Below are 27352 nucleotides of genomic sequence, written 5' to 3' on the forward strand. Positions count from 1 at the left end.
TTTCTGGCCCTTTATTTGGGGATCATGCATGGGGTATATGCATGGAGAGTGATGAAGACTTACGGGGGAGAGAGGTGACTAGGAAGAGGAGGAGAAAGAGTGAAAGTAAGAGAAGAGAAGAGGATACCCAGAGTCACCAGCAACATAGCAGACTTGCTCCAAAAAGGAAGAGAAGGGGATCCAGGAGATTGGGGTGGCTGGGTGGGGGACAGGATGTAGGTTCCCAATGAGTTAGTCACAGTCCTGCAATGACCAAGAGACATGGGCTTCCAGAGATACATGGGGTAGAATGGGCCTGGGGTGCAGGCCATGGCCTTTCCCAATTGGGGAACTTAGGCACCAGGGAACTAAGGCTAGGTGAGAGCTTCCAGTCCCCTAGGGAGCTGGGACTCAAAGAAAGTCTCTATCTCTGTCTGAGCTAGTTCTCTCTCAGTAATACAGGAACTTGGACCCCTGAGCTACAGATTTAGAGAAAGGAGGAAGGATTTAATGCCTGACCATTACTCCAAGCAAAGGAGCCAGAATCCTCCCTTTTCCCTACTTCCCAATGGCTCAAGATAGAGTGGCCCAGCTCCGAATTCCTTACTCAGGCCTCTGAAGTGAAACTTCCCCATTTCTGAGAGAGAACTAGACCTGAGGCAATGAGAGGATGCCCCATGTACCTCTCCTCCCAACTCTGGCTATGGAGCAGCAGGCTGGAGTAAGAATAAGCCAGTTACCCTGCAGAATTGAAGATTATATCCCTAAAAGTCCCTTGAAGCAGTAACACCAAAAATGATTTCTCCCTCAAACCCCATATACAACAAAGATGAATCCTGCCTAGATGACCTTCTCCATTCCCAGAGTTCAGTGCTCAGGGCTGCCAATGCCCCATGCCACTACAAGAACTCCTCCATTTCCCCAACCCCCAGCTCTATAGAAAAGATCTTAGGATATCCAGAGAATGAGTCCTTTACTTGGAAGGGGAGTGGGGAGAAGAGAAAGACTGAATAGGCCTTTGGATGTAGAGGTGACTAGAATGAGGGGAAAGAAGAAGCCACTGAAGGGGATCAGAACAGAGTAGAAGTCTTATGAGAGGGAGAAAGGAGACAAAAGAAGACAGGCACTCAGAACCCCAAGCAAGATGACATCTCTTGCTATGGAAGGAAAAGGAAGGTATCGGAGTGGGAAGGGGACCCAGAACTGGAGCTCCCAATGAGCTGGCCATGGTCCTGCCTTGACCGGGAGACAGAAGATCCCTGGGACAGGCAAGGGATGTGATGGGACCAGAACACTGGTATTGCCCATTCCCAGTGTAGAGTTCTCAGATATTAGGGAAGAAAGATCAGGGCAGAGAGGGATGACCGGAAGAGAAGACCCTCACATGCACACACCCAACTCTACATTCTCTAATGCCATCCCAACTCTAAGTTCCACACAGTGCTCCTATGCTCCTTCTCCCTGGCCTCCTCCACCTCCCCAATTACAGGACTTCCCCTGGACTCCTCTCTCCTTCTTGCCTGACATCTGCATCTCTGGAAGGAGAAGGAAAGAGAGGAAAGGGGTGAGAGGCTATAGCTAAGGAAGCCAGTCTAAGTAGGCCCCATTGCTCCCCACCCCTAGGAGATTCCAGTCTGAGCTAAGCAGCGGGCATCACAGGCACATGGGTTCTATAGACACGGCCCAAGCATCAGTTTTGTTAACAAAAATAGAGACTCTGTAGTTGTGGAGTTGACTGCAGGATCCCCCTAGGCCTCGAGCCAGGAGGTTTTACAACTTTGGTGTTGCTTTCTGTTCTGCTTTGGAGCCAGCCATCCCATTCTCGGTATTGTCATTCCCTGATGAATTCACGAGACATTCTTTCCTGGAAAAGCAAAGAATCATAGATCTCAGCATTGTAAGAGGCCTTAGAGGTCATCAAAGCCAACCTTCCATCCACTTCTATGACCCTGGTTCCTTATTTCCCACTGCTCTCTGCCTTCTGCTTGGTTCTGTGCCCCTCTCTCTGGTTTGCCATTTCTCTTTATGGAATACTAGTGATGGAGGCTCATCATTTCCCAAGGAAATTCTTCTGCCATTGGACAAATATAATTGTTTTACAAAAGTCTTTGATATAACTCCCACCCGTTAGTTTTAGTTTTGACTATATAAAAGCAATAATAACAATGAAACACCTCTAAGGCATTTTACCCACAATAAACCTGCAAAGTAAGGGGTGGAAGGCAGTTTTATCATTATCCCCATTTTACAGATCAGGAAACTAAGACCCAGAGAGGCTAATTAATTTGCTGAGGATATACAGCTACTGAGTGTTGGAGAAAGACTTCAAAGAAAGTGCTCTAATCACTAACATAGTAGAAAAGGCAGAAGAAGGGAGGGGTGCAGCTGGGTAGTTCAATGGATTGAGAGCCATGCATGGTGACAGGAGGTCCTGGGTTCAAATCTGGCCTCAAACACTTTCTAGCTCTGTGACCCTGGGCAAGTCACTTATCCCCCATTGACTAACCCTTACCACTCTTCTACCTTGGAACCAATTCTTAGTACTGATTCCAAGATATAAGGGAAGGAAGAGAAGGAGGAAGGGAAAGAGGAAGGGAGGAAGGAATGAACAAACAAACAATTGAACAAATGAAGGAACAAAGGAAGAAAGCACACCAAGACCATGCCACCATCCCCTCTTCTCCTGCCCCACCCCACACTGCAGGGAGGAAAAAAAAAACAAAAACAAGAGAATATTAATGACAATGAGGTCTATCATAGCCTGTCTCCTTAGTTTCAGGAGAAGGGAAGAAGGGAGAGGGAAAGCAGTATGAGGAGAGGGGGACATAGATGCAGATATGGAGAGGAAGATGAGTAGTGATGACAGAGAAATGTTTGGAATAAGAAAGACAACGTTACTGGAGAGAACACCTACATAGGCGATAACCACATGATAGGAAAGATGAGGTACCTGAGCTGTGTGAAGATAGTAGAATGGCTAAAATGTGCATGACAACAGAAGGACTAGAATAGTGGACAAGGCTCAGGTTAGTAACACGTGAAAGGACAGTGGAATAGAGAGAATGAAGATATAAGAACAAGAGTGGTAGAATGGAAGAGATCAATGATTAAGAAGAAGAATGGGATGGGGATAAGGATAGCAATAAAGAAAAGAAGTAAAGGATGAAAAGAATGACAGAGAACCTGGGAAGACTGCCCTAGGAGGAAGGCTAGTAAGATATGGAGGAACCAAGCTATGTGACCCTGGGCAAATCATTTAACCCTAATTGCCTCACCCTTACTAGTCTTTTGTCTTAGAATCAATACATCAGTGATGGTGAACCTTTTAGAGGAGTGCCATGCCCCACCCCACCCCCACCAAGTGTTAAGCGTGCCCTGCTCCCCTCACCCTTACCTCACACAGGGGAAGAAGAAAGCACTCCCAATGGGCTGCTGGGTGGAGGGGCAAGTGAAGTGAGGAATGTCCTCGGTGAGTATAGAGAGGGGGAGGGGAGTGGGCCAAGCTCTCTGCTCCTCTCCAGCTCTGCCCTCTGTGAGCCACCCACCTTACCCCACTGTGTGCTCCCATTGGCTGCTGGGCAGAAGAGCAGAGGATATGAAAAAATGTCATCAGTCACGATGGAGAGGGGGAAGGGGGCAGCTCTGCCTGAGTCCCTCTGCCTTTCTAGCCTCATGCCCACAGAAAGCGCTCTGCATGCCATCTTTGTCCCCTGTACCATAGGTTCGCCATCATTGCAATACATAGTATCTATTCTAAGACAGAAGGTAAGAGTTTAAAAAAAGGATATGAAGGAATATTATGTAATGAAGGGAGGTTGAAAGAAAGCTAATGGATCAGGGAGAAGAATAATCAGGCAAGAAAAGCAATATGGATAGGAAGGACAGAGGGATGGAGGAAATGAAGGAATAGGAAGGATGATGGTACATGGGGGATATGGGAGGATGGAGAATTACAATAATACAGAGAATATAACTGGAATAAGGAGAAATATAAAAATAGAGGTGAATAGTCAAAGATGAAGGAGAATAGTTAGATAAGTAAGAGAAAAGTGAGTTAGAAGGAATGTTCCATTGGAGAAAAAAATAGAAGGTATAATAACAAAATTAAACTCTGGTCCTTAATTTCCATAGAGTTTATTAATATTTACATGAACAGGAGACGGCAGACAGAGAAAAAAGAAACCTATTCTAACTAACCATGTAGATGCTCTCCACATGGCTCTGTCAGCCACCTTCCTTTCACCACCCACCCAAGAGAATAGAACCAGCCTGCTTCCTGGAACCCCTTCTTTTATTCCTTCCCTTTTATCCCTAGATGAATTTCCCAATCATTTCCGGCTCAGGTGCCTAGGTCACTGCCCCATGAGCCACACTGGAGTGCAGGAGTGGAGGCAGGGTCCCAAAGGTGATCCTGGGAAGGGGTTCCCTTCACACAATGGGAAGAGAAGTAGGATAGGAAGGATGGGAAGGATGCTGGGATTAAAAGGATATGACATAAGAAGAAGACAGGGAAAGAATGATCAGATAGAAAAAAGGGAAAGATAGCCTGACCACAGGCAAATCACTTAACTTATTAGCCTTAGTTTCCTCATCTGTAAAAATGAGAAAAATAATACCTGTACTACCTACCTCATAGAGCTGTTGTGAAGCTCAAATAAAACCGTGCATTCAAAACCTATTTTCAGACTTTAAAATGTTACATATAAATGCTAATTATTACTAGACAGGACAGAAGATGGAACAGGGGAAGAAGGGATGGAGACAGAAGACAAAGAGTTGTGGTAACTATGATGGGATGGAGGGAATAGTGGAACAGAAGACAGTAGGATAGAGGACAACGATGCTGATAACTCACTTCTTTTCTTGGGTCTTCTTAATGATGAAAGTAATGAACTTCTTAATCAACATGAAGACAATAAGAAATCCGATGAGACCACCCACAACTGAGACGATGATGATTGTCACAGTATTGTCTACTTCCACCACTGTGAGGACAGACCAGGAGAGGAAGAAAGAGTTAAGAGGTAAGAGAGCCCCAGATCACATAGCCAGCTAGTAGCACTGAGGAGGAATGAAAAGAAGAGGCTTTAGAATGAGAATACTGGAATTCAACTCTATGGGCTTCAGTTTCTTCATCTATAAAAAGGGATAGAGGGGTAAAGTGGTACAGCTTTATATGCTATGACCATAATCAATTAATCAGTTAACAAGCACTTATTGAGAACCTACTATATGCTGGAGATACAAAGACAAAAATTAAATAAACTGTACCGTCAAGCAGTTTACTTTCCATAGAAGACACTTACAAAGCAGGAGTAGGGGCCAAGAGTAGCCCTTCTCCCACAACTATCTTTTTTTTTAATCTTTATCTTCTGTCTTGGAATAAATACTAAGTATTGGTTCCAAGACAGAAAAGTGGTAAAGGTTAGACAATTGGGGTCAAGCAACTTGCCCAGGGTGACACAGATAGGAAGTTATCTGAGGTCAGATTTCAACATTTCAGACCTTCCCTCTCCAAGACTGGTGAGCCACCTAGCTGCAACACACACACACACACACACACACACACACACACACACACACACACACACACACACCCCTTCTTGATAATGTTTTCTTTTCCTTTCCTGGCTACAAAAAACCTTAAGTCCCTGCCCCTACAGCTTTAGGAAGGAACCCAGAGTCCCCACTATAAACCAACCATTAGATTTGCTCCCTCCTCCCAAAAGTGATGGACCAGGCTCCTCTACCACCACTCCTTGCCAGATGCCACTTACACCAGCTAGGAATCATCCACTATGGTGAAGGACCACCAGGCTTTACCAATTGCCATGTTCCTACTCTCTTTGGCCCCCAAGTATTACCAGCTGACCCACCAATGCATCCTAAGGATTCCTGGACCTTTTCCATGATATCTGCAGTTAAGCTCTGTTCTATATGTTGCCTCTTGTAATTAAAAACTGAGGGGGTGGCTGGGTGGCTCAGTGAGAATGAGAATATGGACTGAAAACCAGGCCTAAAGGTTCTCACTTCTTAGGAGGTCCCAGGTTCAAATCTGGCCTTAGACACTTCCTAGCTGTGTGACCCTGGGCAAGTCACTTAACTCCCATTGCCTAGCCTTTACCACTCTTCTACCTTAGAACCAATACACAGTATTGGCAAAGGTTTAAACAAGAACAAAATGAACTGAGCTCACTGAGAATGGTACTTATCTCACTTTTCCATGTTATCCCTTTGTATCCCCAGCACTCAGCACAGGGTTTGGCACATAGTGCTTTTTTATAAAATTTTTTTCATTCATTCATATATATGCAAAATAAATACAGGGTAATGGGGAGGGGAAGGGAGACATCAGCAACTGGGAAAAGTGGAAGAGATCAGGGACAGGCTTCACATAGCCAATATCACCTGAGCTAAGCTTTCTAAGATTTCAGGTATTCAAAAAGGCAGGGGGGTAAGGGGGGGGCGGGTGTGCCAGAGAATTCCAAGTTTAAGGAGCTCCCCAGCAAAAGTACAAAGGAGTGATGGAGCTGGGGCCAGAACTCAAGTCACTGAATGCCAAGTAGAATGCTCTTCCCATTACACTATTCTGCCTTACAGTCTCCTCTTGCTCCATAAACTCTTTGGGCCATTCCTTCCCACTCTCATGCCTTTGCCCAGGGGATTCCATTTCATTGCTCATTGTTCTATTTTTCCATATTCTGATGGCACAATTCAGTGCATAATTTTATATATCATCATTCTATTTTCTATTGTTTCCTTTGTTGGTTCCCTTGTTAAATCATAAGTTCCTTAAGGACAAATCCATCTCTCATACTATTTCAGTATTCTATGTTCAGCATACTAGTCAACTGATTGATTAATAGATACTCCAATTCTTCTAGGAAGATTTCTATAAAACTATATGGAAGGGGGCAACTAGGTGGCTCAATGGATAGAGCACCAGGCTTAGAAATGGAGGTCCGATTTGACCCCAGATAATTCCCTGCTGTGTGAGCCTGGGCAAGCCACTTTACCCCATTGCGTAGCCTTAGTGCTCTTCTGCCTTGGAACTAACACTTTGTATTGCTTCTAAGATGGAAGAAAAGGATTTTTTTTAAACAGCTATATGGAAGGGGATTCCAATCCCCTCCAGTCCCTTCCTGCTTAGACATTCAACTCTCCTAAATCTCCCTCCTCCAATCACTCCACAATACACACTCACTGACCTCTCTGTACACAACAGAATTATTTATTTGCATCTCATTAATGTCTTTGACTGATGCTTATTCAATCTCTCTAACCTCTGCCTTAAATTATTCTAGAGACTTGCAAAAGAACAGGGGCTATGTCTGTATAACTCAGTTCAGAGCCTTATAGAGATAAAAACTGAGTAGAATTAATTGTCAGTTATCCATGCTAATGAGTGGAATCTGTGGCACGAATATGCCTTTACAGAATATCATCTAAAAATAACACATATGGCCTTGCCATGGATTGCACAATTTTTTAAGTCTCTTTTTCTTTGTGGATACTTTTTTTGGTGTGTTTTTTCAATTTAGTGTCAATTACCTGAATTATGTCCTACCCCTTTATCCAAAGCCTCTTTTTTTAAAAAATCTTACCTTCTGCCTTAGAATTGATACTAAGTATTGGTTCCAAGGCAGAAGAGCAATAAAGGCTACACAATTGGGGTTTTGACTTGCCCAGGGTCACACAGCTAGGACGTGTATAAGGGAGGAAATATTTCAACTCAGGACCTCCTGTCTCCAGATCTGGTTAGCTATTGATAGCTACTGCCTCTAACTCAGCCATGCCCTCTTGAAGGCAAACAAAAGTCCCAGCTCCTCCAAGAAATATCTTTCATCTATTCCAGCCCACATGATCTCTCCCTGCTCTAAACTGCTATAAGGCTGAGACTTTATAAATTATAAGAGCTTAGAAGCCTGGATCCTCTTCCTAGCTCAGTAACTAAACAGCTGCATCAACCTGGGCAAGCCTCTTGGTCCCTATGGGCCTCCATTCTAAAGCACTATGATCTTTTGGACCATAAGGGATCTTAGAGATTTATCTGGTCTTTTCCCCTCTTTAATAGATAAAGAACTTGGTGATACGGATATGGATTATCTATGCAATACAACATGTTAGATCAGAAAGGGAGCTCAGGGCTCATCTAACTCATTTGTTGTTGCTCAGTCATTTGAGTCATGTCCCACTCTTTGTGATTCCATTTGGAGTTTTCTTGGTAAAGATACTGGAGTGTCTGACCATTTCCTTCTCCAGCTCATTTTGCAGATGAGGAAACTGAGGCAAATAGGGCTAAGTGACTTGTCTAGGGTCACATAGCTAGTGTCTGAGGCTGGATTTGAATTCATGAAAATGAGTCTTCTTGACTCTAGGCCTGACCCTCTATCCACTGTGCCACTTATTATTTCAATCCCCTTATTTCACAGATGAGGAAATGGGTCTGAATTTATAGCTGTTCCAACAGGAACTGACCTGATCTCACCTGATCCCATGTAATCTGTGTCCAATGTTTAATCCCAGAATTGGAAGGAACTTTAGAGCCCTCTAGTGCAACTAACTCCTTGCCTTATGCCAAGTCCCCAACAAATAGTCATCTAGTTTCTGCTTAAGCACAGAGAACCACACTTTATATGATAAAATGCTGACTGTGCGTATCTAGTTCTTAGCTTGTGGAAGTTAGAGCAGGGAGACATCATTGTGGGCTGGGATAGATGAAAGATGTCTCCCAGAGGAGTTGGGGCTTAAGTGCCTTCAAGGTTGGACAGTGCAATTAGCCTAAGATGCTGGAAACTTTTCCCACTGGCCTAAAATTAAAGAATGTGAATAGGCTGACTTTCCAACAAGCTAGGGGAGGTTAGGTGGTTCAGTAGATAGAGAGCCAGGTTTGAAAAGAGAAGGTCCTGGGTTCAAGTCTTTCTTCCCTCAGACAATTCCTCGCTGTGTGACTCTGGGCAAGTCACTTGACCCCAATTGCCTAGCCCTTATCTCTCTTCTGCCTTGGAATCAATGTTTAGTATCAATTCTAAGACAGAAGGTAAGGGTGTTTTTTTAAGCCCTATAAATGTGAGTTGTTGTCTTTCCCTGCCAACTCCTCTTCCCTGCCACCATCAGTCCCAAATGCCTCACCTCTCCCATTGGAACCACCTACATTTTTCAACAACAACGAGAGAAATAGTAGCTTCATGCTGGGCATTCTTCTCCTTGGGATTCTTCACCCGGCAAGTATACTTCCCCTTATCGGAGAACTCTAGGAAATGGATCAGGATGGAGATGTTGTTCTTTTTCTCCTTGACAGAGCCAACCAGTTCAATGCGTGGGTCAATGTTTGACCTAATCTTTGGGTCTGATTTTTCATTCTTCACTGTTCCATCCAGCAGCTGTGTGGAGACAGAGGAGAAGAGAGAAAGCCTCAGAAGCCAAGGGAGAATCAGAAAAGTCTTAGTGACCAACCCTCCATTTCAGAACAGAACATCATCTAAACCAGTAGACAGAGACTATACAGTCTTGCCTGGCTATAAAAAAATTTCCATTTACCTAACTCAAAGCCTAACCTGTTTACATTTTGTCTAGGATTCAAACTGGAATTGAACCAAAAGAACTCTAAGATTCCCGCAAAAGTCAAGAATCTGGGATTCTTTCCATCTCCTCCTCCCAGGCACTGGCAAGTGCACCTCATTTTTTAAACAATCAAGGTGACAAACACCTTAAAGATGCTTGAATCCAAACCCAAACCCCTTATCTTATTCAAGAAAACAAAATAACCAAAGGACTGATAAGAAAAAATAATCTAGCATGTCCCATGCTCAAGCCTAGAAAGGCTCTAAGACAAGGGTTCCATGGGAAACAGAGGAAAAGGCCAGAACAGCAAAGAGCTTGATACTCCTGCCCTCTCTTTCCCAATCTCTACATCTGGCTACCACCACCACACCTCTCCTCTCTAGCCCCAAGGAGACTCACATTCTTGTATTCATCTGTGTTATTGAATGTCCACCAGAAATGGAGGTTCTCAAAGCCCATACAGGTGGAGAAGGTACAAGGCAGCAGGACATCAGATCCATTTACAGCTGTGATGATGGCAGCCTTCCCCACGGAGACTTCCAGTGCCAGGGACCAAGGGAACAAGAGCAAAGCTATCCCTAAAGAAAGTAGCAGGAAAAGGATCAGAACAGAGGTTAACCTCCACCAAAGGACCATCAAAGGTTTACCTGCTAGTCCTGGGAGGTGGGGAGGCTGCCCTTTTGGGCACTTTTCCTCTGTTTGTGTGGATATGGGTACAAATGTGGGTGTGTGTGAGTCTGCATGTGTTAGAACATACCATTAGCCTGAGATGCTGGAAACTTTGCCCACTGGCCTCACCTTAAAGAATATGAACAGACTGACTTTCCAAAAGTCAGAGCCCTACACACATTAGCTAATTAATATTTGTTAGGCAGAAGGATTTTCAGGAAAGGTTCAGGAAAGACAATAATCCCTGGCATTATCAGATCCAGGCAATACCCTGACTTTGTCAAGTCTACAAGCATTTATTAGGCATCTCTTATGTATAAGGTACTATGCTCCACAGAAAAGACCAGAACCAATGGGTAAAAAATGACGGAGGGAGGTTTTAGCTCCATGTAAGAAATAACCTGCATAGGATATTAAAGCTGAAAGGGAATCTGTAAACCACTGAGATGTTAAAGCTGAAAAGAAATCCAGAAATCACTGAAACAGACTTTGTTAGATGAGGAGACTAATACCCACAGGTGCTTAAATGGTTTGTCCAAGGTCACAGTTAGTGGGGGGACAGAGCCAGGGTTTGAACCTTTGTCTTTTGACCCCAAGGCCACCTCACAATGCCTCTGATGCATGACTTTCTAATAATTCAGAATGAACTGGCTTCTTCTCATGAGACGGTTAATTTTGTGTCCCTATAGTTGTTAAAACAGAGACCTGAGGCTCTTGTAGAGGAGTCATTCAGGATGTTGCCCTCTGTGGCTGCTAAGATCCTTTCCAGGGGCAGCGGGGTGGCTCGGTGGATTGAGAGCCAGACCCAGAGATAAGAGGTCCTGGGTTCAAATCTAGCCTCAGACACTTCCTAACTGTGTGACTCTGGGCAAGTCACTTAACCCCCATTGCCTCGCCCTTACCGCTCTTCTCTGCCTTGGAACCAATACACAGCATTGATTCTAAGATGGAAGATAAAGGTTTAAAAAAAAAGAACAAGAAAATAGTCCAAAAGACTTGTCTTCCAATAAGGACTTGTCTAGGGCAACTAGGTGACAGTGGCTAGAGCTCCAGGCCTGGAGTTGGGAGGACCTGGGTTCAAATGTGTCCTCAGATATTCCCTAGCTGTGTAACTCTGGGCAAGTCATTTAACTCTGTTTGCCTCACCCTTGCCCTTCAGTCTTAGAGTTGTTACTGAGTCAGAAAGTTAAAGGTTTAAGAAAAAATTATCTTGGCAACTAAGTCTTATTCTCCATTTGGATTTTAGGCACAGTGGACTGGATTGAGCTGTAGAGGCAGAAACCCCTGAACTTCTGAGTGGCCACCAGAGGTCGCCCCAACCCGAATAAACGAAGCCTTCAGTGAGGCATCAGAGAGATTGTTGGGATAGGGCTTCCCAGAGCCTGGAGCTGCTGGGAGCCAAGGGGTGGCTGCTCTCCAAAGTGCTGCCCTCTCAAATGACTTTTCATTTGTTTATATGGATCTATGATTGGGAGTTTGGTTTTTAAAAGATCTCTCCATTGCAAAAATGAATAATATGGAAAGAGGTATAAGTGATAATGTTTGTATAACCCAGTGGAAGTGCTGACTGGATCCAGGAGGGGGGAGGGAAAGAAAAGGAATCCTGTAAACATGGAAAAATATTTTAAAATAAACATTTAGGGGGCAGCTGGGTAACTCAGTGGCTTGAGAGCCAGGCCTAGAGACGGGGGTCCTAGGTTCAAATCTGGCCTCAGACACTTCCCAGCTGTGTGACCCTGGGCAAGTCACTTGACCCCCATTGCCTAGCCCTTACCACTCTTCTATCTTGGAACCAATACAGAGTATTGACTCCAAGACGGAAGGTAAGGATTTAAAAATAAAATAAAATAAACATCTTAAAAAATAAATAAATAAACAAAATGCTGCCTGCCCTCATGTCCCTAATCTAAAAGCAGGGAAAGAGAAAAAAGGTGAAGGCAAATGAATCTTCTCCTTCCTCCATCACATGATTGTTCCTTTATCTCTTCACATTGCCTGATTCATCTTCCTCCTCCTATTCCCCAAATGTGGGAGCTGTTGCCCATTTTCATGTCTATCTCTACACCCTTTCCAAGAGTGATATCATCCACTTCCATAGCTTCAATCATCACCCCAATAGAGATGACACCCAAATCTATATTCAGCTTCAATGTCTCCCTTTCACTACAGTCCCACGCCTCCAACCACCTAGGAGGCATTTTTCTAAGCTATCCCAGAGGCACCTCAAACTCAGCATATCCAAAACTGAACATCTCATCTTCCAGCTTTCTTTCCCTTCTTTCCAGTATATTTCTGTTAGAGGCATTACCACGTTCCCAATCAGCAGGGTACAAAAAAAAGTAGAGTGCTGGGTATGAAGTCAGGAAGACCTGAGTTCAGATCATCTCAGGCACTTACTAGGTGTGACCCTGGACAAGTCACTTAACTTCTTTGCCTTAGTTTTCTCCTCTATAAAATGGGGCCAATAATAGCACCTATTCCCCCCCCCCACCAGGATTGTTATAGGAATCAAATGAGATAATAATTATAAAGTACTTAGTACATTGGCACTTGGTAAGCACTTTATTAATGCTATCATCATAATTATTTGGAAGATCTTAGCTTAAATCCTGCCACAGACAATGAGTGACCCTGGGTAAGTCACTTAAATGCCGACTACCTCAATTTCCTCACCTGTAAAATGGGAACAATAATAGCCACAGAGTGATTAAATAAGTTGATATTTGTAAAGCACTTGGTACATTGCTTGGCACATAGCAAAATTATCGAAAAATAAAATCACTTCTCTCCCACTTCTCTCTCAACTCCTTTCTCCCACCTCCCTATATCTAACGATATGCTGAGTCCCATGAATCTTTTTCAGGAATTTTGCCTTAGGTCAAAGTAGTCCCCAGTAGTGAGAGTGGACCCCAGTAAAATCAAAGGCATAGCCTAGCTAGAATCCCTCACATAGTCCCATGATCTCACCCACCTGTGGCTACTAACCCCTCCCTGCTGTACTTTGTATACACGGCATGTCCTTCCAAGAAACTACTGATAGAGATTCTATGAGAATCTGGGTTAGATGGTTACCTCCTGACTTATTGATTTATCAGCCTGTAGAAAACTCTGTCTAGATTCGATGAAGTAAACTAAGTCATTGTACTAAGATTGTAAATCATTACTAACCATCATCTATGCAAAAAGATTACCTAATCTTTTGGCTTATGTAACATTGCCCTATAAAATACTAGCTGTGATGAAATAAACTTCCCCATAATGCACCATTGGTGCCTCATGCTGCCCCCCCCATCCCAAACCCGTTCTTCTCTCCCATCCCATCTCAAACCTGAAGTAATGCTGTAGGGATGGTCCTTACAGGTTTTTTTTTGTTGTTTCGTTTTTTTTTACCTTTTTTCCCTGATTACATGTAGAAACATTTTTTGACAATAGTTTTCTGACATTTTATGATTCTGATTCTCCCTCTCCCTCCCCACCCTACTCATCAAGATAGTGGATAGTCTAATATAGGTTATGCCAGTAGTTTCATGCAATACATATTTCCATATTGCTCGTGCCATGGTAAAAGAAACATATCACACATGCAGTAAAAACAAATTCATGAAGGATATAAAGTGGAAGATGGTATGCTTTGATCTGTAAGTAGTAAGTCAAAGGTTCTTAAACTGGGGTCTAAAGACCCCAAAGGGTCCATGGATGGGTTTTCAATCTGTGAATTTGGATGGGGAAAAAATTACACCATTATTTTCACTAACCTTTTCCTTTGTAATTCTGTGGGTTTTATTTTATACATTTGGACTTATTTTTTTTTTCTCAAGGGAGTTCATAGATTTCACCAGACTACTAAAGGGGCTTATAACATTAAAAAAAATTATTAAGAACCCTTGCCCCAGATGGTGTAGGAATTTAAATATCTATATATTTCTTTTACACTCAAAAGCTACCACTCTAGTTTGGGTCCTTATCTCCCCTTCCTCATAATACTGTAACTGTTCTACCTAATGAGAAGTAATGTGTTATGAAAAGTACACTGGATTTGGAGCCAGAGGACCTAGGTTCAAATCCTGATCCTATTAACTTATCTGAGTGACCTTGGGCAAGTCACTTCCCCTCATCTATAAAATGTTGAAGTTGACTAGATCTGGAGTTTTACCTGAGAGCCAGGGACTTCTATGTTCAAGGGAATAGTGAACTTGGATGGGGGGGAAATGACATCTTTGTTTTCATTAACATTTGGTTTCCTTTGTCATCCTATGTTTTATTTTGTGCATTTAAAATCATTATTTTGAGAAGGAGTTTTAGGCTTCACCAGGCTGTCAAAGAAATCTGTGACACAAAAAAGGTTAAGGACTCCAAGTCTAGATGATCTCTAAGGTCCTTTCAGGTCCTTAAGCCTATGACCCAAGAGGATTCGGGTCTCTAACTGAGAGCCCATATGCATGGAAGTCACTAGAAAATAGCAAAAACTATTCTCTGAAGCCAAAAGCCAAGATCTCCAAGGAAGGACAGGGGGCTAATGGAGAGAGCCACAAAGCCCAGAGTCTGGATCTTTCCCAGCTCCTTCTATATTAAGGAAGTTGTATGATACTTCTCTTCCTTCTTTCAGCTCATATACTACCTTCTCCTTAAAGCCATGTCTAATCCCCTCAGCTAAAAGTAATCTTGGTGTTCTCAAATTTCTCATAGCACTCGGGGTTGCTCCAGTGCCCTTATCATATTTATTTGTGCATGTATCTTCTTCTTGGAGCAGCTAGGTGATACAGTGGATAGAGCCCAGAGCCTAGAGTCAGAGAGACTCATCTTCCTGAATTCAAATCTGGCCTCAAATACTTCCTAGTGGTATGATCCTGGGAAAGTCACTTAACTCTGCCTCAGTTTCCTCACTTGTAAAATGAGCCAGAGAAGGAAATGAAAAATGGGGTCATAAAGAATCAGACATGACTGAAAAACAACTAAACAACAATTTCTCCTCCTCAAAGGATTACCAGATTCGTAAAGTCAGAGGGACTGCTATTTTTCACCTTTGTATCCATCTCTACCCCAGCCCTTAGCACAAGGCCCTGCACATAGTAAGTATTTTATAGTGACAGGTTGGAGGCACAAGGAATGAGCATTAGACCCGGAGTTAGGGAAACTTGAGTTTGAATCCAATCTCAGACACTAAACAAGTCATTTAACTTCAGTTTGCCCATCTGTAAAATGAGGATAATAACAGCCTATCTCCCAAAGCTGTTGTGAAGACAAAACGAGATAATATTTGTAAAATGCTTGCAAACCTTAAAGCACTTTGCAAAACTTAAAGCATAAATGCTATGAATTAAAATGAGCATCTGCCTATAAGAGTTATGGAAGAATCTATTCTAGTTATATTCCTAGAAGAATGAAAGGAAGAGGCACCAGGGGAAAGCTACTGTCAATAATAATGGCTCAAAGGGTTTCAAAACTAGTTCAAAATATTATCTTGTTTGATCTTTAACAATCTCTTTGAAATAGGTAACTGCACTTATTCTCCCCACTTTACATATGAAGAAACTGAGACTCAGAGAAGCTAAATGACTTATTCTTAGTCATGCATCTCCCAAGCATCCTGGAGGCAAGATTGGCACCCAATCTCTTGATTCCAAGTTCAGTCGCTTTTACTGCTCCACAGTGTGGATGCTGAACCCCAGGGGCTTGGCATTATGGGAATGAGCTCTCCTTCTACTTTTAGAGACAGAAGAGTGGAATGCCCCAAGGCAGGTTGGTGGCATAGTAGATAGAGCACTGGACTTAGAACTCAGGAAGATTCATCTCCCAGGGTTCAAATCCAGCCTCAAACACTTATCCAAATGACCCTGGGCAAATCACTGTAACCTCTGTCTGTCTCACTTTCCTCATCTATAAAATGATGATAACAATAGCATCTGTCTCCCAAGGATGTTGTAACAGTAAAAGTTTGTGAAGTGCTTTGTAAACCTAAATGCTAGCTACTGTTATTATTATTATTATTATCACTAAACTGAGAAACAAGGGGCTTAAGATAACAGTTGTAAAAGCACTTTGTAAATCTAAATGTTAGTTATTGTTATTACTATTATTATTATCATCCATGAAGAATCAAGGGAGCTAAGATAACAATTATAAAGCACTTTGTAAACCCAAATGTTAATTGTTATTATTATCACTTTACTAAGAACCAAAGGAGCTAAGATGTTTGTAAAGTGCTTTGTAAACCTAAATGTTAGTTATTATTATTACTATTATTATTATCACTTAACTAAGAATCAAGAAACCCAAGAGAGTCCCAGTTTGGCCCATGTAAGTAACCCTGGACATCAAATAATCTCTTTGGCCTTCCATTTCCTCATCTGCAAAATGAGAACAATACATGTTTTACTTTTCTTACAGGATTGTTGAGAAGAAAGTGCTTTGTAAAGTGTTCTATAAATAATAGTGATTACTTTTATCTTTGTTCCAAGGAAGCAAAGAGGTAATAGCAAATGTCTATGCAGTACGTTCAAGGTTGACAAGTGCTTTACAAATACTACCTCATTTGATCTTCCCTGCAGTAAATGCTATTGATATCCCCATTTTATAATTGGAGAAACTGAGTCTCCAAAGTGACACAAGTTAAGCGATCTGCCAAGGCTCACACTGCTAGTAAGTATCTGAGGCAGTATTTGAACCTCAGGTCTTTCTAACCCTGGTCCAAAACTCTTTCACCCACATCACTAGGAAAATAGCTAAGGAGAGTAGGTAATAATAGCTTGTATTAAAACAAGACTTAACACATATTTTCTCATTTGTTCTAGTTGGGTAATGTATGTATTATTAACTCCATTTTATAGATGGGAAAACTGAGGTCCCAAAGTGTCCTCCCCAAGATCACAAAGGTAAGTAAAGAACTGAGGCTCCAACCCTGGTCGTAGGTGCCTCTTTCTAGTTCTTTTTGTTGTTACTATTTTGGTTTTTTTTTCCAATCACATGTAAAAGCAATCTTTAACATTTCGTTTTCAAAAAAATGTCTCTGGGTCTACAAGATTGCTTTAGGAGTGCACTTTTAGTCCGGCACCCCCTCCTTTTACAGATGAGAAAACGAAAACCCGGGGAAAGTAGGTGACTCGCCCAAGGTCACACAGGTAGCAAGTTATAGGAGCTTTTCATCCTTTGAACTCGGGTCCTGTGGTTTCAATTTCTTTCCACTACAAAAGGAGGAAGCCAGGAGCATGAGAAAGCAGAAAAGGGGGAGGAGAGATTTTGGAGAGTTTCTTGGAGGAAGAGAAAGAAAAGGAAAGCAGCAAGAAAGAAAGAAACAGGGGAAGACAAAAGGAGTAAAACAGAGGGGAATAGGAGGGACTGAGGAGTGGGCTGGGGGTGGGGGTGGGGGTGCATCATGAGAGGATGGATGGCAAATCCGGGACGCAACTTCTCCTAACCTTTATGTCGGCTTGGCTTCCCAGACTCACCCCAACCTCGAGAGGCTGCCGGCGCCTCAGATTCTCTCCCCCTCCCCCAGGCCTTTGGAGCGGAGACCCAAAGTGGTCCCGGCTCCGATCCCCTGAGGGCGGGCCAGCAGCCCCCCAGCACCTGGGGCTACCCTTTCCCTCCCAGGGTTTGCCCCGGAATCCCGGGCGGTTACTTGAGTGCCGAAACGAGCTCAGGGAGATGCTGGCCGCCTGCCAGCCTCGGGAGGGGATTGATCAAGTCAGCGCAATCCCTCCCGCGCTGGCTGCGCTGATTCAGTGAAACCCTGCATGGGGTTGGGGAGGTGGAGGCGGCTGTCCTCGCCTGACTCCTGCAGCAGAGACGCTCAGCTGGCTGGCGGGCAGGCGCCGCCCTCCCTCTCCGGCCCGGGCCGCAGGCCCTCGCGGTGACATTTAACTCGCCCTTCCCCTGGAATTCCCTTTTCGAGGCGGGACCAACCCTCCCTCCGATTAGCTGCCCCCGCCCCTTTTTAACGGATCCCAGGACTTCAAGCTGGAAGGATTCTCCAAAGCCATCTGGTCCAACTCCCTCATTTTGCAAATGAACGAGCTGACTCCCCCCTCTCCCGGCAAAGAGGGGAGTCGTTCGTCCAAAGGCCCGCAGCAAGAAGGGAAGCAGGGCCAAGATTTAAACCTAGTTTGTGACTTCAAATCCTGGCCCTCTGTCTATTGAACCAAGTCGTTTTTCTACCCTTTTATGCCCCTGGATCCGCGGCAGCCGGCTGGGACTCCCTGAGATCCGAGTGCCTAGCTTCCCACCCACTTTAATCCTGGCAAAGACCATTTGATGCTGAAGCCCTGGGCCTGCCCAGAGGGGTCCGGGGACTTGGATTCTTCAATCAGACCCAATCCCATGTGCTTCTGTATGCAGCTCGTGGAAGGCCACAGAGATCACGTTCTGGGGGTGGAGAAGTTCCGAGAGTCTTTACGCCTACTTTACTATTTCCCAGAGGCTTGGAGCAGCAGCACGGCTGTGAACAAACAGTTCCTCTCTAGGGAGTCAAAGAGGCAAGGTCCTAGAGCAATCTACAGAAATCCCCCCAACAAATGCTTCTGCTCCAGGAACACCCCGACCTTCCCCCTGAAAGAGCTCCCATAGCTAGGAATTGATTGCAAATCTTGAGCCACTGACATCCTCCACCAGAGATTTTCCCAGTCGCCCAACTTTCGATTTTTCCCCTCCTCACCCTGCCATTTTGGAGGCCCTCATTGTTTTGCTCCGTGTTTTAAGTCCCTAAACAAGACGATCACAAAACCGAACAATCCACATTTTCCTATTCGTGCTCATAGCTATCCTGAATCTATCTTGCTGTTTCCTCTTTCCCAGTCCAAAGAAGAAAAACAGAAGAGGAGAGAAGAGAAAGGAGGTGAAGAAAAAGAATGTGATGTTGAACATCTAGAAGGTCAGAGGGAAATGAAAGCCATGTTATCTAGCCACCCTCGTTTTACAAATGAGGAAAGTGGGGCCCTAGGTGGTTAAGTGATTTACCCAAGGTCACTTAGATGTTCAGTAAAAGTGAGTAGCTAACTGAGGGAGCCATAACAAGATTTGGAACCATCAGAACTGGCTTCTGGGGAAGCATGGATTTAAAGCTGGAACTCACCTTAAAAGCAATCTCCTCTAGCCCCCTCACTTTTCAGATGAGGAAACTAAGGTCCCCAAAAGACTTGCTGATTTGCCAAAGTCACAAAGACAATAAAAGACAGAGGCAGCATATAAACACCCAGGGGCTGGGTCTCCAAAGCCAATGACTTCTTATTTCTGCTTTACCATCCCTGCTTGCTTGACCATTATGCCTCTGTGCCCTTGGGCAAATCACTACTCTAGTCTAGGTGACCCTAAGCTGTGTCCTAAGGTGTCTTCTAGTTTTAGATCAATGCTCTTAAACACTTTTTGAGTAACCATATGAACCAGCGCAGGTGAGAGAGATAACCACTGCCCAGCAGAAATCTGCTTTGTGTCTTGATGGGTTTGTGTTCATTTACAGAATGTTGGTCGGTGTATGAGTCATCCTAGACAGCATCCAGTCTCCCACAACAGAACACTGTGCCCCCCTCCAGAGAGGTGAAATGCCCAATACCTCACAGCTTATTAATAGCAGATCCAGGTTCCTGATCAGCGTTCTTTCCAGGGTACCACTTTTGGTCTAGTATCCTTTTTTATTAGCTAAACTTATTGCAGTTTTAAAATCCAACAGATTCTGCCTGGAGCTTCCTTTTACCTCTGCTCCCAAAGAGATCTGAGAACAGATCTGAGATGAGAGAAGAAGGCAGACGCAGTTTTGGCAAAGACTCATGGTACTCCCTTCTCTAGCTTCTGTTTCTGGAAAGCCCAAAGTTGCCACTAACAAATGACTTTCTAAAGGCAGCTCTTCCCACCAGGGGCTTTCATTCTCTCCCACCATTCACGTGACCCAAAGTTAGAGGAGTCAAGATGCTGAAAAATCGATAATGGCAGCATCCCTAGAGAGAAGACCTGTTCTAGCTGGTCCAGGTGAACATCCAAGAGCTGTGAGGACCCCCTTGGAAAAGAAAGGGTGCTCAGCTCTGAGGCCAGATTTTCTTTCCCACAGAAGGCAGCCTCATAGTCAAATGAAGCCACCTGGGGGGGGGGGGATGAGATTGGGGAAAAAAAATGGGATTGGAAGTGATCGATTGCCAACATTCTGCACTATCTCTTTAAAGATGAGGAAGCAATTTCTTTGAGTCTCAATGCAGAAGAATGCATATTGCTGTCTGACTTCTGTGCATTTAGGTGGATGACTTATCTGTAATACATTCGGGGTTTCCAGAGCCAATCATTTCTGTTTCCACCATAGCCTGGAGGAGGAAAGCGACAGGCTGAGAGATGTTTCTAAATGACAGAATTCCTCTGAAATGAAAGGCCAAGTAACAACTGGGGGGGGGGGGGGGACAAAAGCAGGAAGCTAGACTGCCCTTCCCATATCCCTTCAGGCATTATCTCTGAGGCCCAGTAGATGAACTTCTTCAATAAATTCAACCTTAATTATGGGCCTACTCTGGGTCATACACTGTGTTGAGATATTGGGGATACAGAGGTAGATGTGAAATAGATACTGCTGTCCAGATGCTCGAGTCATCCAATTCTGGGAACTAAGCGTGATGTAGTGGACAGATTTTCTGGATTTAAGAATCAGAGGACTTAGCTTGGAGAAAATCATTTCATCTCTCTAAAGCTGGGTTTCCTCATCTTTAAAATCAGATGACTTCTATGGTCCCTTCCAGCTCTAAAACTCTGATCTGTTAGATTGTAAGCTCCCTGAAGATCAAGGACTATTTTTTGACTCTTTTTATATCCTCAGCCTGGAAATATAGTAGATACTTAATCAATGTTTATTGAGGGGGCAGCTGGATGACCCAATGGATTGAGAGCCAGACCTAGAGAAGGAGGTCCTAGATTCAAATCTGGCCTCAGACACTTCTTAGCTGTATAACCCAGGGCAAGTCAATTAACCCCCATTGCCTAACCCTGACTACTCTTCTTCCTTGGCACCAATACACAGTATTGATTCTAAGACAGAAGGTAAAGTGTTTTTTTAAATAAATCAAAAATAAAAATAAAAATAAAAAATAAATGTTTATTGGATTACTATATTATGAAATGAGAAGTATTCACATAATTAATACAAGCAAGTGTGTAAATAGAATTAACTCGAGCCCATTAATAGTCAAAAATCCACTCAACCTAGGCGTGCTAATGATGTCACCCTAACCTCCCTTAGTGGGAAGGCGAGACGAGTTACCCACACGTGACAATAAGTAACAAATCAAGAATAAGGGACTGCCCTTTGGGCAGTCCAAATCAATGTAGAAACTGCCATTTGTCCATTTGAATTAGAGGTGGACCACAGGAAGTGATGAAAGACACGATCTCTTTAAGTAAGTTAGTGAACTTCCTGTGGGGGCAGTTGCCTTCTCGAACTGGGAGCAGAAGCATCTCCTGAGACCACAGAACGCTTACACTCTGTATTGTCACGTGGGTAAGTTAGGCTGACTTCCTTGGCCTAGCTGGGCCATTTCTAAACTCTGCCTATCTGGCTGCTGGGCCTTGTGGCTTATAGCTTCATTTATTTCGCCTTTTAACCTTCTCTCTCAGTCCAGGCCTTTGGCCTGGACTAGCTTCTCCCTTTCTCTTTATTCCTACTTTTTACCTACCAGATTGTAAATAAACTCCTCAACCCGATGCTGACTTGGGTCTGATTTAATTACGGAATCAACCTGAATTGTTGATTCCTGGTGGCCACATATTTTAATATATATATCTATAATACCTAAATTTTTCTTTCTTACACAAGGAAAAAGTGAGATTAAGTATAGAGGAGGGGTCTAGGTAAACAATATGTAAAATCTGAGGAGATAAAATCTTTAGGGTTCTGCCTCCCCAACCATTATTTCTCAACATCTTAAGTCCAGCTAACCAGATAGACTAGTAAATGTGATTTAAAGTTTCACAAAGTGTAGGTCTTAAGGAGTTGTGATTAGCAGAATGAACCTTGGCCTTGTGCAAAAGACCAATTGAGTTTTCCATGGAGACACCTGGGGTTTACTTCTCATCCTGCCACCATCTATCTACCTGGTTGAACTTAGCATCAAGTGTCCTGGTCTGGTTTCCTCATCAACAAAAATGGATGTAATAACAACTCCCTCTTTTAACTCATAGGCATACCCTGAGGCAAAAAAATAAGAAAAAAGATCTGCAACTGACTATCTGGATATCCTTGGGCAAATCATTTAACTTCTCTCTGCCTCTGTTTCCTCATCTGTAAAATGAAGTTATAAGACTAAATAACTCTAAATCTCTATCTCTATGAAAATGAAAGCACACTGCATCCAGCTTAAAGTCCATCCAACTAAAGACTAGACAGATACTCTTTAACACTGGAAAAAAGAAACATTTCAGCTAAGCTGACATTTTAGCTCCTTGTTGTTGTATATGATGTCCTCCGTACCTAGAATGCACTTCTTCATCATCTTTGACTCTCAGACACTTATTCAAAGCCCAGCTCCCATACCTCAGTCTCCTGTATGGTACCTTTTCTGACGATAGACGGATGGATGAACAGACGGGCAGACAGACAGATAGATAGATATATGGATGGATAGATAGATAGATAGATAGATAGATAGATAGATAGATAGATAGATAGATAGATAGATGATAGATAGATAGATGGATAGATGGATGGATGGATAGATGGATGGATAGATAGATAGATGATAGATGGATATATTGACAAATATATACAGGTATGTGTGTATATGTATATGTGTGTATATGGTATAGGTTTATATGTGTACATATTGTCTCCTCAGATCGAATGTGAGCAAATTGGAGGCAACTAGGTAACTCAGTGCATAGAGAGAGAGAGGCTAGAGAAGAGAGGTCCTGGGTTCAAATATGACCCCAGACACTTCCTAGCTCTGTTACCATGGGCAAGTCACTTAACCCCCATTGCCTAGCCCATAATGCACTTCTGCTTTGGAACCAATATACAGTATTGATTCTAAGTCAGAAAGTAAGGGTTTAAAAAAAAAAGAATGTAAGCTCCTTAAGGACAAGGACTGTTCAGTTTTTGCAGCTCCTGCAATAGTGCTTGGTACATAGTATGCACTTAATAAAGGCTAATTAATTGACTGAGGTAGCCTTGTTGCCACAGACCTCAAAGGATTAAGGATATAACTCCAAAATTAGCAGAATTCTAAAATGTATTATTAAAGGAATGTCTGGTAAATATCTAGAAAAGGAAATCATCATCACAATGAGCATGGCTTCCACAATAACCTCTGTTCCTTTTTTGGTAGTACTACTAGACTGGTAGGTCAAGAGAATGTTGTCATCGAGAATTTACTTAGATTTTAACAAAGCCTTTGACAAAGTCATGGTATTCATGTGAACAAAATGGAGCTATGGTGGCTTTTCAATATTATAGTTAAGTGATTTCAGAACTGGATAAAAGGCTAGACACAAATGGCAGTCATGAATGCTGCAGCATAGACCTGGAAATAAGGATCTGTCCCTAACCCTGGGTTAGCAATTTTATCAAAGTCTTGGATAAAGGCATAGATGGCAGGTTTATCAAATTTTCCACTGATCCAAAGGTGAGCGGGATCATTAACATATTATTTGGTGGAGTAAGAATACAAAAAGTTCTTGACAGTCTAGAACATTGGGCCCCATCCAGTAAGGGGGGAATTTAAAGGAATAATTGTAGATTATTCCTTTAAACAAGGAATTTGAAAATTCGACTAAATTTTGTATTAGATTTTTTTAAATTTGACTAAATTTTGGATTATATATTTTTTAATCTACAAGTATAAGAGAGGAGAAGTGTGGCTAGACAGTAATTTGCCTGAAAAGATCTGAGATTTTAGTGGACTGCAAGCTCCATGAGTCAATAGCATACTGTAGGCAAAAAAACTAATGTGATGAAATAAAAACCCATAGTACCTACCACTAGAGAGATGAGAGTCCCACTCTCCTCTGTCCTGGTCAAACCACACATGGAGTATTGTTTTCTGTTCTGGGATCTACATTTTAGGGAAAGTATTGATTATGCAGAAACAATATTGTCTTAGAGTCAGGAAGACCTAGGTTCAAAATCTGCCTCTGACTTGGAACCAGACAAAGCCCTCTGATCCTTCGCTTAGGAATATTAAGAAGGTATTTTAAGATTAACCTAAAACTTTTGGACTAATTTAAAGGCAGGAAACTTCATCAGTATCTAATCAAATTTCTAAAGAAAGAATGTCCTACCCTAGGACATCTAACCACACCTTGTAACTTTCTCAATCTGGAATATCCTGCTATAAAACTCATGCCCTTCTCCCACTGGTGACTTCTTCCTAAAACCTCTATTTTTTGGAGGGTCTTAAGTCCTGTTTCTGGATTATAAACTTCAAAACCATAACCCTCCCACCCACTTAAATCTGACTTCGACCAGTGAAGAGTTCCTTGAAAGCAGGTGCTATTTTTTTGGTTTGCATTCCTATTCCCAGAATTTAGCACAATATCTGATACATAATAACCTTTTAATAAATGCTTGCATCTTTCCTTCCTTCCCCCTCACCTTCCTTTCTTTCTTCCCTTCCTCCCTTTTCTTCCTTCCCTCCTTCCTTCTTTCCCTTCCTCCTTCCATTCTTCCTCCCCTCCCTTCCTTTCCTATGTTATTTCTCCCCCCTTTCTTTATTATTTCCTTTCTCCTCTCCTTTTTTCTTCCTTCTTTCCCTCCTTCCTTCTCTCTTCTTTCTTTCTTTTCTCCTCCCTTCCCTATTTACTTTCATCCTATCTTCTTGCCTTCCTTTCTTCTCTCTTTTTTCTTCTTCCTTCCTTTCATCTTTCTTTCCCCATTCCTTCCTTCCTTTCTCTTTCCTTTCAACTTTTCTTTCCTTCTTTCTCTCCCTCATTCCCTTCATTCTTCCCTCCTCTTCTCATCTCCTTTTTTCTTTTCTTTCTTCCCTCCTTCGTTCCTCCCTTCCTGAGTCTATCCCCGTGTATCTCACAGGAAAGTGTGTAAAAGGTCAAGAACAAAGCTAAGGCTCCTGATATTGGATTAAGGTTGGTAACCAAATTTAGAACTAGAAATAACTCCTATCTACTTAAGGTCATTTGGCCTTTCCCCATCCCCCAAAGGGATTAGAGTTATGACCCATCTAAAACCAATACTCTTTTTCCCCCATTGAACTGAGGGAAGCAGCCTTTTTGATTATTTCTGGTCACCTATCACTAGCTAGGGGAGATGAGCCCTTGAGTATAGTAGTCAAAAAGGGACTCAGTGATTTTAGGGACTCACAGGGGTATTCTGAACAATGTTTAAGCAGGTATTGTTGTCTAAGAATGATAAAGTAGAATGTGAACCCTGAAGTGTGTCATTTTTCCTTGTTCAAGATTCCTTTAAATGCTATTTCAAATGTCTTGTGTGGGAGATATGTATGAGGGCATAAGGAGACTGTCAGCGATTTAGAATAATGTTAAATTAATTTTTAAAAAATTATTTCTTGCAATCAAATGAAAGAAACTAAAGGAAGCGAAAGTATTTTTCCTGGACAAAAAAACGACTTGTCAGGACATATGAAATAGTGGATAGACAGCTGTCCTAGGAGTCAGAAAGACCTGAATTCAAGTCCTGACTCAGTTGTACACTGGCACCTGTGTTGGCAAACCCATGGCATAAATGCCTCCCTGCTGCTCTGTTCCACCTCTCCACAGCACCTGAGGTCATTTTTCACATGCCCTACCTCTCTGCTCAACAGTGTGATGTGAGCACTTCCTCTCTCCCCTGTCTGGGATAATAGCAGGGAGGCTCACAAGCAGCTTGAGGATGCAGTTTGGGCACATCACCTCTAAAAGGTTCACCATCACTGATTGGCACCATGACCTGGATGCGGAGGAAAAGGCATATTGGCCTCCTTAAGACCCACCTCTTTTCAGGATGAAGTAATGAGAAAGGAGTTGGGCTATCTAAATGAGCAACAGCTGTGACCCTGAACAACTTAGTTAAGTTTTCAGGGCCTCCGGCAACCTTCTAAAACTCTATATTGCAGGGCATATGTTTGTTGAATCCTGTTGGTTAGGGAGGTTTCCTTAGTTCCCAATGAGGAAACCCTCTTAACCAATATGAAGACTTTTGGAGGGGAGATTGGGAGGCAGCAGAATGTAATACCTGTATTCAAGGATTTGAAGGGCTGTCATTTAAAAGAGGGATTAGACTTGTTCTGCTTAGCCACAGAGAGAAGTAAAAACATTGGATGAAAGTAAGGAACAGGTGGGTTTGTTGCTGTTGTTGTTGAGTCACATCTTGACTCTTCATGACTCCACAGACCATACTGTTCAAGGAGTTTTCTTGGCAAAGATACTGATGTGTTTTGCCATTTTCTTCTCCAGCGAATTAAGGAAAACAGTTAAGTGACTGGCCCAGGGTCTATCCACTAAGCCACCTCTCTACCTCCAAGACAGGTTCAGGTATGAGGTAAAGAAAAACATCCTAACAACCAGAGTAGTCCAAAAGTAGACTAGGATGCTGCTCCCAGGGGTAGTGAGTAAGCTCCTTAGCATTGAAAGTCTTTAAGCAAAGATTGGATGGCTGCTCGGGTGTATCCTAGAGGAATGGGTTGGACCAAATAACCTCTGAAGTCCCTTCCAACTCTCAGTTTTTATGGTTCATGTTTTCTAGGATATGGTGGATAATTAATGGTTCATCTTAGCCATACTTTCTATCCCTATAGAGGATTATTTCATCCCTCATCGCCATACCTTTGCACAAGTTTTTGCCCAGGTCTAGAATGCACTCCCTTCTCAATCCCACCTCTTTCCTAGCTTTTTTGCAAAGTACAACTTAAGTACAAATCTCCTCCAGGGTGCCTTTCCTGATTCCCCCCCTTCCCCATTATTTATCACTATTTCCCTCTCAAAATTACCTTGTATCAATGATCAAGTGTGAAAGACTTGACTACCCTGAATAAAACAATGATCCAAGATGATTCCAAATGACTTGTAATGAAAAAATGCCATCCCCTCTAGAAAGAGAACCGATGAATTCCAAATGGAGATTGAAGCACACTTTTTTCCATTTTATTTTTCTTGCAACGTGGCTAATATGGAAATATATTTTGCATGACCTCACATGCATAATTAATATCATATTGATTCTTTTCTCAAT

The 27352-nt window shown here is 42.8% G+C and overlaps 1 protein-coding gene across 1 annotated transcript in view; it reads right to left on the reverse strand.

The window, feature by feature from the left end:
* Positions 1–1378: 1378 nt before the first annotated feature.
* The window catches only part of SCN4B (sodium voltage-gated channel beta subunit 4), a 33642-nt gene continuing 7668 nt past the window's right edge, over positions 1379–27352 (reverse strand). Inside the window, exons 2-5 of the mRNA XM_044666356.1 lie at positions 9943–10121; positions 9134–9362; positions 4835–4964; positions 1379–1843 (exon numbers count right to left, since the gene is read on the reverse strand). Of these exons, the coding sequence (XP_044522291.1) occupies positions 1750–1843; positions 4835–4964; positions 9134–9362; positions 9943–10121 (632 nt within the window). The 3' untranslated portion in view covers positions 1379–1749. The remainder of the gene's footprint in view (positions 1844–4834; positions 4965–9133; positions 9363–9942; positions 10122–27352) is intronic.

Source organism: Gracilinanus agilis, chromosome 3 (assembly GCF_016433145.1).
Source record: "Gracilinanus agilis isolate LMUSP501 chromosome 3, AgileGrace, whole genome shotgun sequence".
Taxonomy (NCBI): Eukaryota; Metazoa; Chordata; class Mammalia; order Didelphimorphia; family Didelphidae; genus Gracilinanus; species Gracilinanus agilis.